At 46.6% G+C, this 19,204-nt stretch overlaps 1 protein-coding gene across 2 annotated transcripts in view; it reads right to left on the reverse strand.

Moving 5' to 3' along the window:
• Window positions 1-19,204, reverse strand: part of LOC135897914 (rifampicin phosphotransferase-like) — a 219,183-nt gene that overhangs the window by 79,001 nt on the left and 120,978 nt on the right. The window contains exons 23-28 of one of the 2 annotated variants that reach the window (XM_065426605.2): window positions 18,899-18,971; window positions 17,809-17,904; window positions 17,216-17,377; window positions 15,336-15,470; window positions 7,254-7,338; window positions 5,266-5,354 (exon numbers count right to left, since the gene is read on the reverse strand). In XM_065426605.2, coding sequence (XP_065282677.2) covers window positions 5,266-5,354; window positions 7,254-7,338; window positions 15,336-15,470; window positions 17,216-17,377; window positions 17,809-17,904; window positions 18,899-18,971 — 640 coding nt within the window. The remainder of the gene's footprint in view (window positions 1-5,265; window positions 5,355-7,253; window positions 7,339-15,335; window positions 15,471-17,215; window positions 17,378-17,808; window positions 17,905-18,898; window positions 18,972-19,204) is intronic. The other variant, XM_065426606.2, reaches the window with a different exon arrangement.

Consider the following 19,204-nt stretch of genomic DNA (forward strand, 5'->3'; position numbering starts at 1 on the left):
AGAGGCCCATACAAATTGATGTCGACGTGGCCAAACGGCCGGGAAGGGCAAGGCGCAGGTTGCAGAACTGCTGGCGAGAGGCCGAGTGAAGATTTCCGGCACTGATTTTCGGGGCAAGAGCGAATGAACTTCTGAACGTAACTGTACATACCTCGCCAGTAGTACGGCTGTACGGCTATCGAAGGGGCTGATAAGTTTCGAAAACTACCTACTGTCCACACTTTCGATCGGCGTGAAAACTATCACTAACCATAGGCGCTCATCGGGGTTTTAATGGCGTCGGTGAAGCAGGCTGTGCGAATGGCGAAATGGTGAGAAAAAAGACGCAGCATCTGAGCGGTTGGTGCTGCTGATGAAGCAGAAAGCACGTCTATAAGAGGGATAATCCAATGGTCCTTGAGATCTTCAGACGTGGCGGTGGTAAGGTCAAGCGAAGAAACGGTAAAGTGGGATAGAGCGCAGCAGGCATTGCCGTCAGAAAAGAGAGAGCGTGAGAGGGCGTCGGCATCACAATCCTGGCGTCCACTGCTGTAGAGCACGCGGCGACCGTTGTCCTGCAGTCAAAGTGTCCATCGGGCAACACGGCCTGAGGGACCTTTCAAGAACGACAACCAACATAGTGTATGGTGTTCCATGACTACATCAAATGGACCGCAATGCAAATAAGGCCGCAGTTTAGTAAGAGCCCAGGGGCACTATAACGTAAAACTATTCCAAACTTTTCTATTCCAATTCTGCTATCAGCCCTCCACGATTGGTCAAAAACTTTTTTCGACGACCCTCACTTCACCTGTCTGTCACGCGACGTCACGAAAACCGCGATAGCTTCCCATCTGATATGATGCGTAGACCCTGATTATGCATGATTTGATAGCAAAAAGAAAAACAGTTATTTCTGATTCGACTCCTTTTCGCCATTAGCCGTTGGCTATTGGTAAAATGTTTTTGGGTTGCGCCCACTTCACCTGCCTCTCACGCGTCGTCACAAAACCGCACAATCTCACCGCGTCAAAGTGACGTGTACGCGATAAAGATGCATTAATATGCCAAAAAAACTGAATTTTCTTCGGAATAGCCGCAGGCTGCCCCAGTTCCGAAAGGAACAAAATATGGCTGCCGCCGATCGCTGAGACACTGGCTACTCGCACCTGCCGCAGAGCATGGGTGTATTTGCGTATAATAAAGCTTCTTGCGTGGCCGTGTAACGTTTTCGAGCACTTTCGGCACGTTAACCACTTCATTCTGCCAACTCTTCTTTGCTGAGGGTCAGTTTTAGCGTCATTCTTAAGCTTGCGTTGCATGCCGCCGCGATTTTCGACCAGCCACCAGAAGCTAAGTAAGGGAAAGCCGACCAATCGCAGGCGCCCGCACCACCCTCTTCATCCGGCTATCGATTTTCAGTGCACTGGCTCTGCCCCAGCGGATCCCTCTCAACTTGAGCGTGCTCCTCGCCTCTTGTCAGCCAATTAGATACAACAAGCCGCCTAGTCTAGACAATGTTATTCGTTTTTCAAGCAAACTAAAGTGACCTCCTATGGACGAGGAGAGTGTTTGATTGGTCTGTACAGACAACCCTCTGGGTGACCGCCCGGTGCTTGCGTCGGTGGTTACGCAAATTTGACATCAGGAGATTGGAATAAAAACATTGGAATAGTTTTACGTTATAGGGCCCCAGATGATGACTAGGCATTCTTTTTTGTCATAATGTTTTTGCCTCAGCTTTGCTAAGCGTACGACTTCCATAAGCAATGACATATTCGGGAAACTCTTGTTTGCACTGGGCAAGATGAGCACCGAGGCCAACACCAGTAGCATTAGTGTGCACCTCTGTAGGGATTGTCGGGTCCTAATGGCGCAAAATTGACAGAGGCGTTAGCAATTGGCGGAGCTTCTTGAACGCCTCGTTGCATTCGGACGACAATGAACGGATGGGTCCATTGCTTCTGAGTAGCTTCGTGAGGGAAGATACGATGGCGGCGACATTGCGAGTGAAGTGTCTAGAGTAAGAACACGGACCTATGAAACTGCGCATTTCTTTGACGGACGTTGCCTGAGGGAGTTTGGCGACGACCCAAAGTTTCGCTGGATCGGGGATTCCATTCTTAGACAGACGTAACCTAGGATTGTCAGCTGCCGAGCTGCAAATCGTCCCTTTTTCAGGTCTAGTTGTAGGCCACCACTTGTTAAACACGTCAAAATGCAATGGAACAGGTGAAGGTGCGTGTGAAGTTAGGAGCAAAAACGACAACATCGTCAGGATAGCACAAGCTGATGTGCCACTTAACGCCGCACATAACTGTGTCCATCATGCCCTCATCATGCCCTTGATAGCAGTGGTATTTAGGCCGGAAAAAATCCTGCACATGGAGGCCCTCAATTTTTCAACATACCCTTGACGTCAATATCATCCGTATTTTCATTCTCCAATACGTGTAGGAGCGGTACGTAAGGGCGTTGCCGCAGACCTTGATGGTAACGAGGGCCACTGCGTCTCCAATTTGTTTGGGGCTGATGACGAGTCACCTTTCACTTTCGTAGAATACAAGGGCTTTGAGGCACGCGTTTCTTATTCCTCCAACGAGGGGGGTGGAGGTGCACTTGAGCCGTCGATCCTTCTACGCGAGGAGGGCTGCGGTCCCATCGACGTCAGTGTCGTGAACGGTGCCTAGGGTGACGAATAGCCCTTACCGCTTCCCTGTGTGTGGAATGACGTCGAACCATGCTCTACAGTATACCCACTTCATTCCTGATCTTTAGGCACACGTTCGACGTTGCGTCGTCGGCACCACAACAATTAGGGCACTTTTCAGCAACGTTGCAATTGCTATCTCTATGACGTCCCCCACATCGTTTGCATGTTAATGCACCCTTGCAAACTGCACTGGCATGCCCAATTTCCATACACTTGTGACATTGTAGAAGCCTTGGCACGTAAGGACGTACTGAATGCCTCACATATCCAACCTTGATGCGTGTTGGCAAAGTACCCAACTGGAACACTAGTTTCACACATCTCGATCGTCCAAAAACGGTGAAAGCTGAGCGCCGGAGGTGATAATGATATTAGTTTCGCGGAGATCAGTGTCTACAATATCGATGCCTACGTCGTAGATGACGGCTGTCGTCGCTTCCTTGCCGTATGTGGGGAATGCGCGAACAGTGATGCTTCCAAACTGAGTGATGTTTTTCAGTGTTTCCACTATTGTCGGTGTATTCACTTCCACCGAGACGATGTTATTTCGAACGCTTATACGCATTTCTTCAACTTGACCATCGGCATTTCGTTCCAAATATTCCGGCAGGCTCTGCCTATTCATTGAGTTGAGGTTGTCTGTTACCGTTGATGGTACGTATGCGATAGTGTATGACTGCTTGCCACTTGCCTTTTCCGTCACCTGATGACTGGTTGGTAATGTCCTGTACGTCGGCTCAACAACAAGGTAAAGTCGCTGTCCGAGCGCATATCTTCAGTGAAGGAGCCATCAGATAACGCAATCGAGACCATGCTGAGGTCGAAGCGGTCACTCATGTCGGCGCCATAACGAACTGGCAGTTCAGGACACAATTGATAGACGAGGTTTGGGTCCCCTATTGCAGAGGACGAGGTGCCCCAATTTTCTTGTCACTGATTGCAGAAGTCACAGGAAATAAAAAAAGGAAAACGCAGAGAGCGCAGAGCTGAAGCTGCTCGCTACGGTCACTTTTTCTCCCTTCCAGATGATCAAGAAGCTTTGGGGAAGGGTGCTACCATAATATGGAGGAAACAAAGATATGATTTCAGACGTGTTGGTTGTAGAGGTGCGAGTCTCGGTATATTTGAGAGGGCTGAACTATGGTCGCCAGAACTGTAAAAGCGCTGCTTGAAAATTGATATCAATTTATTCTGGTCGCGTCCACTGAGGCCCAAAATTGATTTCCCCGTTCCACCCCAAACTACAGAGGCCCACTCTAATAGGGGAAGATACTCGGTAGAACAAAATTTAAAGAAGGAAAAAGTGAGTAGGTGTCATGCAATGTACAACTAATTCCCTGACCACAAAGCGCGCGCAATCTCACATATTTAGCGTATAAAGAGAAACATGAAGTTTTGTCAAAGTACACACAAAATCTTTCATTTTATCCACCCTGGGCAATGGAACATCCTGGAGGGTGTATAAAATACACAAAGTGTGTTTCCAGCGTATAACGTTATGCCGTACTTTTGGAAACACACAAAAGTAACTCATTCTCTCTGCACCCACTTGAGTGAGAAGATGAGTGATCTATTGCTTAGGTAATTACATCCTAGACAGTGATTGGAGATGGTATTTCCACTTGCGTAAGGTCTTTAATGAGGAGCTCATGACAAATTATTTCAAACATTTACTTAGGTCAAAATACGCAGCACCCAATTGGCCCCTGCTAAGCACTACACTGAAAGATCGAGCAATAAATGTAACCAAGTTAGCTGTATTGGAGCGCCTTCATGCAAAGCCGTGCTGTTCATCTACTAATATGTCATTAGCACTAATAGAAAGCAAGGAATGCAGTATAGATTCAAACACTTCAGACGCCGTGCAGAGGATAGATATGGACCAGTAGTTAGTAGTTGCACTTCTCTGCACCAAATTTATGCAGGGGCACTACATGTGATACCACCCAAGCAGTAGGGAACGCGCTAGACTTTTGGTAACTATTCAAGATGCGTGTGAGAACACGAACAAGTATGTTCCTCTAAGTAATAATAATAATAATAATAATAATAATAATAATAATAATAATAATAATAATAATAATATAACAGCAATATTCGTCATTAACATCTGCATCCTTAAAATGGCAAACTGAGCGAGTTGGTGAGCTTGCAATATTATATTAAATTTCATTATTGGTAAAAACGCCAACAGGCAAGGATGAGTCTAGAGCACAGGGCGGCTACTCAAGGACACCTTTCTAAATTACAAAAAAAATTCCGCTGTTACTAAGTGCTCGTCCTGTGTTGTACACTTTTCCTTGTCCGTTCGTGCTATTCGCAATAATTCTTCAGTAATCCATCACCATCGTCGTGATCGTCACCATTGTCCCACTTTTATGTCAAGTGCAGGACGAATGCGTCTGCCAGATATCTCTAATTATCTGTCTGGCGCTAGCCTGTTCCCAAGTTATGCCTGCAAATTTTCCAATTTCATCATGCCAACTAACTTCATTTATCTCCCTGCAGAGTAGCCTCGTTTAGCGCGCTTATCTAGGCGATTGTGAAAAGGCAGCATAAAAGGTTCCCCTCACCTGTAGTGCGCAAGGCACCTCGGCGCTCCACACGTCACCAGCAGAGGTCATGAGAGATCCGAAGTCAGAAAGCACTGCGTCTGTCCATTCTGCGCATAACCATTAGAGTGTGCGTTCAGAAACGCAGGAGACAGGATGAAGAAGATGGTGACGTGGGACTGTCCGGTTAAAAGCATGTAAGCTGCGAAGGAAAGAACAGTGGTCCTTGCCACCAGCGCACCTGCGCAGCTGCGCGGCAATATTGGCCCCTTACATGAGATGGCATCGTGTGGTTGCGTAGGCTGCGAAGCCCACGGCTTTGCACAGAAAAAAAAAATATTAGACCCCGAGTCAATGACTGTGCTAAGCAGCAACACTGCAACGCATCCTTTGGCATGCCTCTGACTACTCCAGTCATACGACCAAGCTCTTCCTTAGAGAAACAATTGGCCTTTGCTTGAACATGGCTATTCCGTGCGTACACACATTGCTGGGCGCACAGGCCAACGTGCAAAAGCGTGGGAGCCATCACGTATGTAGGCGGAAGCTTGGAATGACACTCGTGTAATGGTAGTGCGGTCATGCGCAGTGATGGTTACAACTTAGCGCCAAGTGCAGGAAAGTGTTTTCGCAAGGCGACGCCATTTTCTCTTGGTGGATGTACTTCGTCTTTCACTTCTGCGAAAAAATTCCTTTAAGTGTATTTCCCCTTTTTAGAGCGCAGCTCTTTGGCGTCCGTTCCTGGGTTTCGCGTCGGCGTTGTCGTCGGCCTCGTAACCAGCTCCGCCCCCCTTTCATCCCCCCAGCGCTAGCAGCGACCGACTGATACCGCTGGATGCCGCTGACGCCGCTAGAGAGTCAAGATAACGTGACTGCATGGAACACCGTCGCCGCCAAGCAGAAAGAGGAGGAAAGGGTCCCCCCCCCCCCCCCCCCCTGGTTCTTAGCGCTGCGGAAGCGAGGGTATCATATTGTTTGTGTCGGCATCGGCGGCGTTGTCCCTGAAACCAACTCCGCAGCTGGGGTTGACTCACTATCGGCGTCAGCGGCATCAGTCAGTCGCTGCTATCTCTTCCCTCCTCCCTTTATCGTGTTGTCCGCTTGCTGCACGCGCTTCTGCCCCCATCGTTTGCCGCTGGGTGTACACGCCGCCCCCCTCCCACCCCTTCCTGCGAGTCTCCGGTTGTCAAAGCGCCGGCTCGAACTTTGAAGTTGGCGAACTGTGCGCCGCAAAGTTGCCCAACGGCTTGCTGGTAGTAGCTGCCTACTTCGCCCCTACCGCACTCACGAAAGACGTCGTGCACTTCCTGCAACTCGCATTAACCGTCCATCGATCCACACCGATGTTAGTAGTGGGGGACTTTAATGTTGACATAAAGACAAACAGCAATTTCCTAACACTTATGCGGGAGAACATCCCGTTCCTCTCGCTCGTAACGCGTCCCACGGCTGTGACAACCTCGCGAGGCACTTGTATAGATCTCGTCTTTGAGAATCAAGCATTGGTGTACCAAGTCGAACATATATCAGTCTATTTCTCCGACCACAAAGCTTCCTTCATGACTGTCAAGAACTGTTAGTGGAGTCTTTGTTAAAGGAATACGTGTGAAAAATAAAAAAAAAATTCTGTGATAGCGCATACATGTGTTGCTCGATTTCTTTGCCTCAATCTATCGAAAAGGTGAAACAGCTTATTTGCTGCGCTCAAATTTCGCATTAGGAAGTAACGTAATCGTCGGTAATTTTTTTATCACGAAAAGCCCATGGTTTGTACAGATTACATCACGTAACATAGGAGGGTATATTTCGCACGTATGTTGTGGAGAGAAACAGCTTTCCATGTGGTTGATAAATGCGTTTTAAAAAGATATTTAAAGTTCTGACAAAGTAACTAAAGGGGGAGCTCAGTCATACAAAATCTGCTGCAGCATTTATGCTTATGGTCGAGCTTAGCTAACATCTTCAGAACGTTCATTTACTGCATTAAGGAGATACAGATGAGTACCTACCTCCGCGAAGTTTGGCGAGCATTGTGAATGCCAGGCTGTTGGCTAATATGGAGTACAAGTTGGTTGCCCCGTGAACTTGCACAGACTGCGAGAAACGGCAAAACATGTAAAATCTGTGGATTGATTTAGAGGTGAGAAAAACAAAAACAAATGAAGGGAGGCTAACGAGGGCAAGTACCCTTTTCTGCTCTGCACAGGGCAGAAGAAAAACAGAAGATTTCGAGCGGGAAGGCATTATTCGTGTTTGCAAGAAAGGCTAGTAATCTTAGCGAGCACTTGTAAATAAGCAGAACATGACGAAATTGGAGGCAATTTTGCGAAAAAAAATGCTGCACACAACGCAAATATATAGTACTACACCACGTAGACCACGAGCATGATGACGACGGAATGGCTATGATATTACGACGACAGTATGGAGATCGCAGTGCAGCGACTACGGCATGACGATTATAGATGACGACACTGTAATGACGTCGATTAAACGACCACTACGATATGACAATAGATGGGGGATAAACTTTGTACAGAACAGCACACAAGCCAAGCGAGCATAGGCAGCACCTCCGCTTGCAGTGGGTCCGTGGAGTCGGATTACTCCCATTGATTGCGCGTGCCCATACCATGCGGTAGAGCCTTGCGTATTCATCGCAGTGTGGACATTCCTAAGGATACACCGCAGGGTTAATGGCGTGGTACAGACTCAGGTGTGGAAACGTTTGTACTTGCAACCACGCTATAGACGGCTTCCGCTTGCGTGGGAGCATTATGCAGTGGTAGTACTGTTCTTCGTGACAGGCGACAGTGTTGCAGGATGTGCGCAAAGACTATTGCTACAGGTTCGGGGTGGAACTGTTGGCCGCGTCCCACTCGCGGTTCCTGATGTGCATGCGCTCGGGCACAGGCGTGTGCCGGCAGATTGCCACGCGCGGACTCATGCCACGGAGCCTACACGATGCCGACAAAACTTCTGCGTTCGTCGGAGAGTTCACGAGCACTATTACGCGCCCCCAGTGCGGTCTCATCGTAAACGGCTAACCCTATCGCTAGTTCATTTGCCTCCACAGCGCTCACCCCGGAAACCGAGGACGCATTTACTTCGTTCCCGTAATTGTCCACCATGCTGGTGACGAATGCAGTGCTTCTCGAGGCGCTGGCCGCGGTTACGCACAAGACGTTGGAGTGGTTGTTATAATTCTTCACGAGCGGCCGCGTTCTGGCTTGTCGACGACCAATGTGAAAGGTCAAGTGAATGTTTCTGGCAATCAACGAGGCGTGAATAGTTACCTGTAATCATGTTTGTAATCTTGCTGGTGCGCTGGTCTTTCGTACGGAATATCCGCACACGATGGTGGGACCATGAGAACATGCCAATGACTGTATGGTGGTTATAGAATGGCAATAGCAGCATGATGACTTGGGATTGACCATGACACAGTGACATCGACTTCATGATAATGATGCCATAATTACGACGACGTGGTGATGTAGGCATGATAAGTCGACACATGATAAGAATGACGACAATTGCCTGATAATGGGGACGTGACGACCACTAAATGACGAAAGCATAATGACGAGGGTATACTTATGATGGAGTGACGACCACGCAGTGCTGACGACGGTACGGCTACAAAAGCACGACGATGACAGAATCAAGGCAACTAAATGACCACAATGGCATAATGACAAAGGCATGGCAACGATAGAATATCGACGCTTGATCATCGACGCTTGATCAACGCGAGAGTGACGACCATGCACTGGCAATGACAGAGTAATAATGACACTATGACAACGGCGTGGCAATGAAGGAATGAGGAACAAGCCAATGTCGACGATGGCAATGAAGGCGACGGAATGACGGAGAAGGAATAATGCCGGCGATGTCACCACGAGGGCGTTTTATCTTGAAACTTATGGCAGTGCCTACGTAGATCACCTAACATCCCAGTCCTCCTCGCTTTGCACTGTTTCTTAGTGGTTTCCACTATACCCGGGACCAGCCAATGTACACGACAGCAGCAATCTGCCAGCACACTGAAAGGGAGGGGGTATGACCGAAATAATGCTTCCCTTAAAAACAAAAAAGCTCAGCACTGAATATTTAATATTTAATTTATTATTTCTCGAACTCTGCTTAACAATATTTTGTTCCGAAAAGGTCGTGGTTCAACTCGATATGAGGCCCCAAAATATTTGCTAGAATGCATAGAATTCACAGAACTACTCTGTCGTCTTTATTGCTCGTGCTCAGCGGATCACTGTGGGATATGTTGTCGTGTGCGTCCATCTATACCCTTTTTTTTATATCTCCTTGTTGTTTGCTTTCCCCTTTTTTCCTGCGCTTCAAGCTGGAAGGCATGTTGGCCCCTTCAGGAGCGCGGTTTTAACCCTTGGCTTTAATAACACCGTCGAGCCGAGTTTCGCCGTCGCCGCGAATGTGACCTTCATTTGACTACACCAGCGCCGTAGCCTTGGCAATGCATCACGTGTATCGCCGCGCTGAGCTCCGGCGCCGCCGCGAGCGCTGGTCACCAGCTGACCACGTGACTCGCCGAGCGCCTGGCTAAGAGGAGTGCCGCGCTCGCCTAGTCAGTGCGAGCTTGGCCAGGCCCCGCCCACACTCAAGTTCAAGAAATGGCCGCAGAGGGCGAAAAAATCGACCGCGTGTCGCTGCTAATGACACAAGCCCAGTGGAAGCAATCAAGGGATGCTCCAGTTAGTTTCAATATCTCCCGCTTGGAGCGCCGTAATAAGCGCAATTTTTTTTACAATCTTTCTCCGACAATTACCGAAGCATGTTTATTACATTTATTTTTGTAGTAGTGAAGCGGTGCATCACGTTGATGCAGAAAAAGAATGCATCATTTCTAATAGCTTCATGTCTTTCATTCATTTGGTTGTGAAACCCGCACTGTGATTTCCTCTAGTGCATAGATGAATGCAGAAATGTTCTCATTTGTGATCTTAATAATAGTTAAGCGGTTGACATGCATTGAAGTTAGGCAGACATCAATTTTATGGAGAGTAGCAATATTTATTTACCATGCTGCTAAGCACCCTAGAACAGTGTACATCTTCATGTGCTCTGTAGTCACAAACCCTTACAATGTATATGCCACACCTTTCTGCATTTTATATTGCAAAATTATGCTTATTCAATTCCTGATGCAGACGAAATTTCTGTTCCAGGCATGCAGTAATGAGGATGGCACCAGTATAAAGCAACAAACTCCACGCACTAAAGAAAAGTTGCTGCCTGCTAAAACAAGGTCAATGTGTGGACTTTGGCTGCTACCACAAGGTAAACAACACCTGGTCCAGAAATAAATATGCTTGATATATGCTGTATTGGCTTGTTAGTCTTTAGATACGTGTAATTTGTTTGTAGCAGATGATATGACCGTTTGTTCGTATTTACAGTTCAGTATGATCGGTTCGAACATAACAGAAAACACTACATGGCCTTGGATAATCTCTGCTGTACCTCATGTGTCCTTGTTCTGGCCCAGCAGAGTCTGTGCCAAACACATCTTGTTTATCACGGGTGCCCCCATCTACACCAACAGGAAGAGCCTGAAGCCGAATTCGCAAGGCTTTACACCACGAACAAAGAAGTCATTTTAGAACTACTTGGATGACATATCAAGTCTAAAGACGGCTGTGTCAAGAGTGAAAAGAGCCTCTACCATCATTCCACCAGTACAGATATTGGCCGAGTCCTACAAGTACCTCAACAACAAAAATTATGTGTCTTCAGATGTACCTGCAACCTCTGAACAAGAACAGACGACGCTGGCCAAAAAAGTTCCGTCAGCTTGCCCTTCCTTAATGAGCTTCCTGGCCTTGTCAAATACCATTTGTGCCAAGTATAATTATTTTCCAATGAATGCAAGGTTTTTAATTCCACATTCTTGTTAAAGATCATTCCTCTTCCAAAGATCATACCTCATCCAAACATTAAAGGTCAACCAATTCTTTGCTCATACTTAATACCAGTCACTGTCTAGTAGCATAACATATGTGTAGCAGCATTTTCTAGTGTACGTTTCCATGTGCAATTCCTCTCCTGAAATAGCTGATGCGGCATTGGCGTGTGTCTTGCATTAACATTTGCACAGTGTGCTATGTAGCATTAAACTTTTCTTAATGTTTTTGCTTTCAGTGCTTGCAAGGTAGAGTGGCTTCTTTCTTGAATGCAAGCTTTCTCATTCGCATATTTAATTCCTAGTCTCGTTCCGAATTGCTGTTCTCGCTCGACAGCCTGTGTTTTTACGCAAGCTACATTGAAGTGATCTATTGCGGAATCTTGTTTCGCTGCTGTCCGACTTGGCACTCGTCACCGTGTTATGTTTCTCGTATGTGGGAGCCTGAACAGTTGCGTTGGGAAACAGTCTCTCGAGGTAACCACCTACTCCTACAGTCAGCGCAGCCACATAGATAGACTCCGAATTTACAATCACCGTGATTGGTGCTCCCCATTCCGTCCTTTCCTGCTGCTGCCGTGTGAAAATTTTGCTTGTGGCCTTCCTCGGCCATGATTTGGCCTCAACGGAGACTATGACATGTGACTACATGGTCCGAAGCGTATAAAGTTGATATCCACATGGGGGGAACGGTCTCCAAAAGTGGCTGCAAAATGGGGATGCCCACAAAACCGACCATGCCAATATTTGGAGAGTGTAGGGCACCAAGTGTGAGTTACACATTAGCGGCACGGGAAAGAACAAAAAGAAATGTGCAGGTTAGAAAGGAGGCAACGCTGAAATGCCGGGTACTTCATGTCGCTATATTGGCTGCGGCAGCAGATGCATGCGTCACCTGATTGCTTTGCAATGCAAGTTGCTCATCTTCAGTGGCGACTGTCAGTGCAAAGAGGTAGGACACACTGTTCAATGTACTTGCACTGCTGGTTGTTGCTTGTTACCAGGCCACCATGTGCGACGAAGGCAAGCAATATGCCTGCAGTCGGACGGTTGAATGTGCCGTAAGCGACCCGTGTGCGTGTATGCTCACTGTTGTGATGTGGATAATAGCCAATGTATAGTGTATTGTGCCAATGCGTTACATTAGACGTATACTGAAGTAATTTTATTGTATAGCCTTATTTCAATGCTGTACCACTTGGACATGGTTGCCGTGTTACATTTCTCGGATATGGCAGCCTGGTGAATTGCATTGGGCAACAGCCTCTCAGGGCAAGCATCTGCTCTTAGGGAGCGACATAGGGAGCGACATAGCTCCCTGAAACAGGGAGCGACATAGCCTCCCTGTTTACACGCACCGTGATTGATGCTCCCCGTTCTGTCCTTTCCTGCTAGAGCCGTGTGCAAATGTTGCTTGTGGCCTTCCTCGGCCATGATTTGGCATGAACGGGGGGCTGTCATACGTGATTACATGTTCCAAAGTGTATGAGGTTGATATCCACACGAGTGGAAAGGCCTGCAAATTGGCGATTCCCACAAAACAAACCATGTGCATATTGAGAGCAGGTGGTGCACCAAGTGTGAGCAACCCTTGAAAGGTCCCCGAAAGAACAAAAAGAAACGTGCAGTTTGGAAAGGAGGTAACGCTAAAATGCCAGGTAGCTCACGTTGTTGTCTTGGCTATGGTAGCTGATGCGTGCATCACCCAATTGATTTGCGATGCAACTTACAGCGGCTGTCGATGCAAACAGGTGGGACACTGTCCAATCTGCTTGCGCCGCTGGTTCTCCCTCGTTACTAGACTGCCATGTTGACGAAGGCAAGCACGGTGCCTGAAGTCGGATAGCCGAATGTTCTGTAAGCGACCTATGGTGCGTGAATTCTCACTGTTGTCATGTGGGTCTTAGCCAATGTACGGTGTATTTTGTCCGAACCTTATGCAGGGATTGAATGACGGGTCTCATTTGATCATGGATGCCATGTTATGTTTCTTGGATGTGACAATCTGGTCAGCTGCATTGGGCAACAGTCTCGCGAAGTAATCAACTGCTCCTGCAGTCCACACAGCGACAGACTCCCAATTTACACGCACCGTAATTGGTGCTCCCCGTTCGACCTTTCATGCTGCAGCAGTGGGAAAATTATGCTTGTGGGCCTTCATCAGACGTAATGTGGTGTTAACGGAAATCAGCATACGTGATTACATGATCCCAAGTGCATGAAGTTGACAGCCACATGGGTGGAAAGGCCTCTGCAAAAGTTGCTGCAAACTGGTGATGCCCACAAAACCGACCATGCCCATATTGAGAATGAGGGGCACCAAGTGCGAGTTACACATTAGCGGCATGCGAAAGAACAAAAAGAAACGTGCCGGTCGGAAAGGAGATAAAGCTAAAATGCCGGGTAGTCCATGTCCCTTTGCTAGCTGCGGCACCAGATTCCTGTGTCACCTGGTTCCTTAGCAATGCAAGTTACGGCGACTGTCGATGCAAACAGGTGGGGCACTGTCCAATTTGCTTGCGCTGCTGGTTGTCGCTCGTCGTTAGACCGCCATGTGCGACGGCTTCTCAGCGTATCTCGAGATGCAAATTTCATTTCTGCTCTTGTACGAGAAGGTGCACTGCTTTTCTTCTGCCAATAAAGTCGCACGTCCGAAGGTACAGTTTCCCTTCTGTAAAGTTGGTTCTTTATTCCACGGCTTGGCCATGGATGAGTGCGAGGCCGGGGCCTCTTCTCTGAGCATAGCGTGGGAGCAGAAGGCTTTGACCCGTAGTCGCCAAGCGGCGTCTGACCACACTGCGCATATTGCCTGGTGAACTGCTTCACTGGAGAGGGTCCGGAAAGCAACAGGCGTCACACCATGGAGATCAGTGTAGGGACCGCGTTCGCGCCCTGTCCGTTTGTGGTTCGACGCCAGGCATGTTCGGGCGTTTCTTTGCATGTATAGCACTTGCGCTTTCGCTGTGACAGAACAGGCGTCGCAACGTCGAACGATGCGTGTCTACCCAAGCCTAGTCACTATCACATCTAGCCAGCAACTTCGGCATAACCGTCATACCTGTCTTAACGATGGTTGTATACCTAAGTATGATAACGGCAGCTAAATCAAAGGTTAAGCAAGCGAAACCAAGACTTAATCAGGCTAAACCAAGCTTTCGCTTTGCATAACCAGGGTTAGCTGAGCTAAGCCGCGGTCAATTTTAAGAGCGTTAGCTCTTACTTATCACCGTTCTTGATTTCTTGCGGTCTGCTACTACCTCTTTTCGGCGTTAAATTTTTAGTCCGAGGAATTCCAGATGGCGGCCCCCGTAGTAAATTGATATAGCAACACAATTGGTGACTGATTCCTGACGTCATTAGTATATATAATTCTTGATTGATTGGTGACGTCACTGATATATCCAGGATGGTCGCCAATTGGTGACGTCACCAATAAATCCAGGATGGTGACCCCCGTAGTAAATCAATACCAACCCAATTGGTGAAATCACGTGGCTGTGACGCCTTAATCCAAGATAGCTGCCAAATCCCGGTGCCAATGAGGCCGTCGTAATACAATATGGCGGATAGAAGTGAATCCACGTGATTATGACATCTTAAAGATGGCGGCGTAGTTTAGGAATCTCAAATCCAAGATGGTGGCCAAATTTGGCTGCCAATAATGACGTCATAATCCACTTTGGGGCCTACAAGTAAAACCACGTCATTATGACGTCATAATCAAAGATGACGGCATAGTTTCGAAATCTGAAATCGGAGATGGCGGTCAAATTCTAATATAGCGCACAGCGGTGGAACTACGTGATTATCACATCATGGAACGAAATGGCGCCGTAGTGTCGGCTTTCCAAATCCAAGATAACGGCTTTCTGTGTGACGTCATAGACAAGATGGCGGCCACTAAAATTAGTAGTGCCCGTATCAACTTAACTGTTACTTGCTGAACTGACCATAAGCTTTTTACCGGTGACGCGCGAGAGCCGAGATAACAAGTAGTAAAATTCCATGGCACAGAAAAAGCACAATATCGTGCCTGTAACGGTAGAGTAACGCTCGATGCGTTAAATGTGATACCTGTGAATTGATAGGTTCGACATAGATTAGGCAGGGAAGCAATTGATTTCAATTGGGACATGAAAATAACAGTACTTGCCCGGGACATGATCATGAGTGACCGGCAGATTTCCTCGAAGATTTTGCGCGAGTCGTCTCCTCTTCCGACGGGAAGTTTCATGTCATAATACTTCCTGTAACCTTCTGTCACAAGCTTTTCGCAGTTCCATAGATCCTGTTTGAGTACAGGGAAGATGTCTTAAGCGCGGTAAACTTTCACGGCACTGCAAACATCTTGAACAAGTAGAATTCCCAAAAGAGCCACGAGAGGGCACTCGCGTGTCTAGTATTTCCACTGCGGGCTTGCGCTCGAAACGTGTCACTGAAAAGCTACACGCGTATATATTTGTACAGCACAAAAAACTTTACGTGGCTAACATCTTACCTTGAACTCACTTCCCAATCACGACGTCAAGTAAATAAAAAACGAAAGTAAGAATAAATGTCAAGCATATTTCCATATGCAGCACACATCCAACAAACCTGTATGCTCAAGTTGAAAAAGTACTAAAGGCTTGGCAAAGCTTTTTGCCTCGTTACATTCAAGGCAGCGCAATGCAGAAAGAGAGAGAGCGTGTTCCTAAAGCCTAGTCTAAGCTTGTTTCTAATCAAGATTAGTATAATATGATAACAGAATGCAACTGTGTTTAGTGATTCGTTACGATATATTCTGGGTAGTCATCTTACAAAGCGTTTAGTCTCCTTGGCAGCATGTATATTATGATTCCTTGGCCATAGCGGATTCGCCAGTAAAAAATTCTTATGCATTCTCTAGTGCTCGTGCTATATGAAATTTTTTATCTTGAAGTGCGATATCTTTTATGTAAACATCACCGTTTTTAAGGCAAGTATTTTGACCTTTTATAAGAAACAATTTATTTATGAAGAAATGGCGAAATATTATAGTCGATATAGAAAGACTGTGTGTGCGAGTCAAGCTGGGTATCGTTAATAGCGTGAACAATCTTTTCTGTATTAATTCGAATTCTCGTCACGTTTGTTGTCAAATTGTAACTCACTGATGTGAAAAATAAATTATCCGGCGAAAGTTTCAGCCTTAAAGCAAGAGAGCTACCTTTCATAGCCTTCATAATATGTATATCTTAGTACACATGGGCTGGACGCGCGGATTTGAAGATATATTCTTATAACGGTGGACAAGCAACAATTTGCGACACCAAACTACTCAAATAATATATGACCACTATGAAGAGGCTAACACTAGTAGAGCTGCATAATAACGTAACGAAGTAAGGTTTCGGTAACAAAGAAGGGACTGACACTGTTATTGTTAGTGAGTTGACTTTATTGCAGGTGCGTAACTTAGTGCAATCACGTGAATTGGAAGATAGAATCTGAAAATTATAGGCTACTGTTCACCGGGAAAATACATATTTTTCATTGCTATCAACGAACAACTAGTTTACCAATACACATTTCTGAAAAAAACAATGACCTACCTGCATTTCGATGCAAGAAAGACCACCGTGTGTGACGACCGGACAGCGTATGTATTATACCCGCATCATGCGACATTTCTTTCCTTTCTTTTTATTTCTTTTACGTGCTTGGCTAACGTTAGCTGGGGCACCCTGTACGAAATCAGGGTGTATACCTGCTTGATGGAAGTCAATATTACTGGTTCCATAATGAGCTCATTAAAATATCTGCAAGTTCACTCTAAGGTTATGATAGTCACACTTGCTGATATACACTGACATGAACTGGTCTGTGGTGGAAATGCTCGGATGGCTGCGTTGACCGTTTTTGTGAGAACTTATCTTCTGCTTCCAAATCTTGCATCGCGTACGTAATGACAGTGCAGATAGATACTGCACAGAACATACCCATGTTTACCACGTGGTCAGGAAGCATTTTATGAAACACTTACGCAAGTATAACATAGAACTCCGCACTTACCGACACCATTTTCCCAATGCTGTAGAATTTGGACCCGGCGAATCGCAGCTTGGCACGCTCGCGCATGAGTCGATTCACGTCCTCGTCTTCCATGCAGCCCCCGCGCATGGCGTACGCCAGCCCCTTTCGGAAGGATCCCTCTCCCCGCATGTTGAACATGTCCTGCGTGACGGAGACGCCGGACAGTCAACAGAATTCCCGATTGCAGCCACATTTGGCACTACTAATGGCTCGATAACACAATAAAGTGGAAGGCTCCTGCAATGCTCAAAACTGTCGCATTGGAGCTTCGGACGTCCTTAAAATGTTTTGGCGAAACTACGTGTTTGGCGATGCCACATCAAGCGCTGGTCTGAACTTACAAGGCCACAAATACTGTTCTCGTCGCCGACACACAGCACCGCAGTAGACAAGTAGGTAGCAGATGTGCATCTCAAATTCGCATCATGAAGGAGCTACCAGATATTGCTGCTGGTAGCTCTCAGGGTGGCTCTGTGTTAGATCGACAAGCTATAACACGGAACTCGAGCAAGATTTCGCCGAGATGATGCAAGCACATGTTGACGGCTCGCGCTGTGTAGGCTATAACTCACATTCGATGCCGGGAAGAAGACGTTCCCCAGGGCTGTGACGAAGAAGCGATCGTGGTAAGGGATGTGAAACCTCTTGGCCCGTTCATTGGTGTCTTCCTGCGAGAAATTCACCCACGTATTTAGCACCAAATTATCGTAAAATCAAAAACTGGGAGCAAGCCCCGGTGGCTATGACGCTGCGCTGCTGAGCAAGAAGACGCGGGTTAGACTCCGGGTTGTGGAAGCCACATTCCGAAGGGAGGTGATAACATGCTGAGACAAGATAGCACGACGACATGTACAGGTAGCAGAACTTCCAACCCGAAGGGCTGGTAGAACTGCACGTCGACGTGACTGTAAGTGCCACATATATGCGGTGACGACAGCATGTGAGTATTAAGATTATTCTCATCGCATTTTCTATAAAGCTACGCGCCTTCCGGAGGGCATTACGACATGTAGCATTCGAAATTGATGAATGCGAACAAAAGAAAGAGTGGGCATAGCTAAATAGGGCGGTGAATGTTTTAGCCATCCTGATTTTCAATGAAAATTAAGGCCGCCAGAACTCCTAGTTAATCAGCATGGTCACCGCTATAAGTTGGAATTGCGTAAAACATTTTAGACCGTGCATGTCAAAAGAAAGCGTTCATTATGGTGTACGTTCGTTTGGATTTTGTAGTTCGTTATTCCATATCGATATGTACATAATAAAGATTCAGGAATTCTTAGATCTCTAAAACTGGCTGAAATTTAGATAAGACGTCCTATCTGCAAAGACGTAGTTTCCTCATAGGAAGTTGATATGACGAATAAAGAGAAAATAAATGACAAGGCCATCACATCTCGTAGCCACCTTATTATTGAGATATTCTGATGTTTCTGTTTTTGGAAATGTTCAGATGCCTTTAATACCTCCGATAAAAGAACGCAGGCTCCTTTTTTGAGTGCCTCATGCGGCCCTGAGAGCGCTTACAACTTCCAATGAATTAGTTAATTCTATTATCTACAAATAATGAGTTTTCGTACATACATACTAACACGTAATAAGAAAGCTATATGCGATAGGAGTGTTCGCTGATAAAAAAATTGCAATTACATGGTCACATACCTTGTTGAATAGCATCAAACCATTGGTGAAGATGGCTGATCCAAGAGGACTTTGAGAACAGTTTACGACTTCCCTGCATGGTACACATGTTATGTTACACGTTCAACGAAAAGGGAATAATATCGCAAAGCGTGTGGCGGATGCTAATGCGTTCAATCCATGTTAAAACTAATTCCCTCAACTCCACTGATTTCATAGAAAGGCGAGTTCTGTGCACCAGCGCTACGACAGATAATTGCCGCTCGGCTGACTGCGATGCAAGACTGCGATACCTGTTCAAGTAAGGTTACGCTCTGCGCAAGACGA

The sequence above is a fragment of the Dermacentor albipictus genome, chromosome 2 (assembly GCF_038994185.2).
Source record: "Dermacentor albipictus isolate Rhodes 1998 colony chromosome 2, USDA_Dalb.pri_finalv2, whole genome shotgun sequence".
NCBI lineage: Eukaryota > Metazoa > Arthropoda > Arachnida > Ixodida > Ixodidae > Dermacentor > Dermacentor albipictus.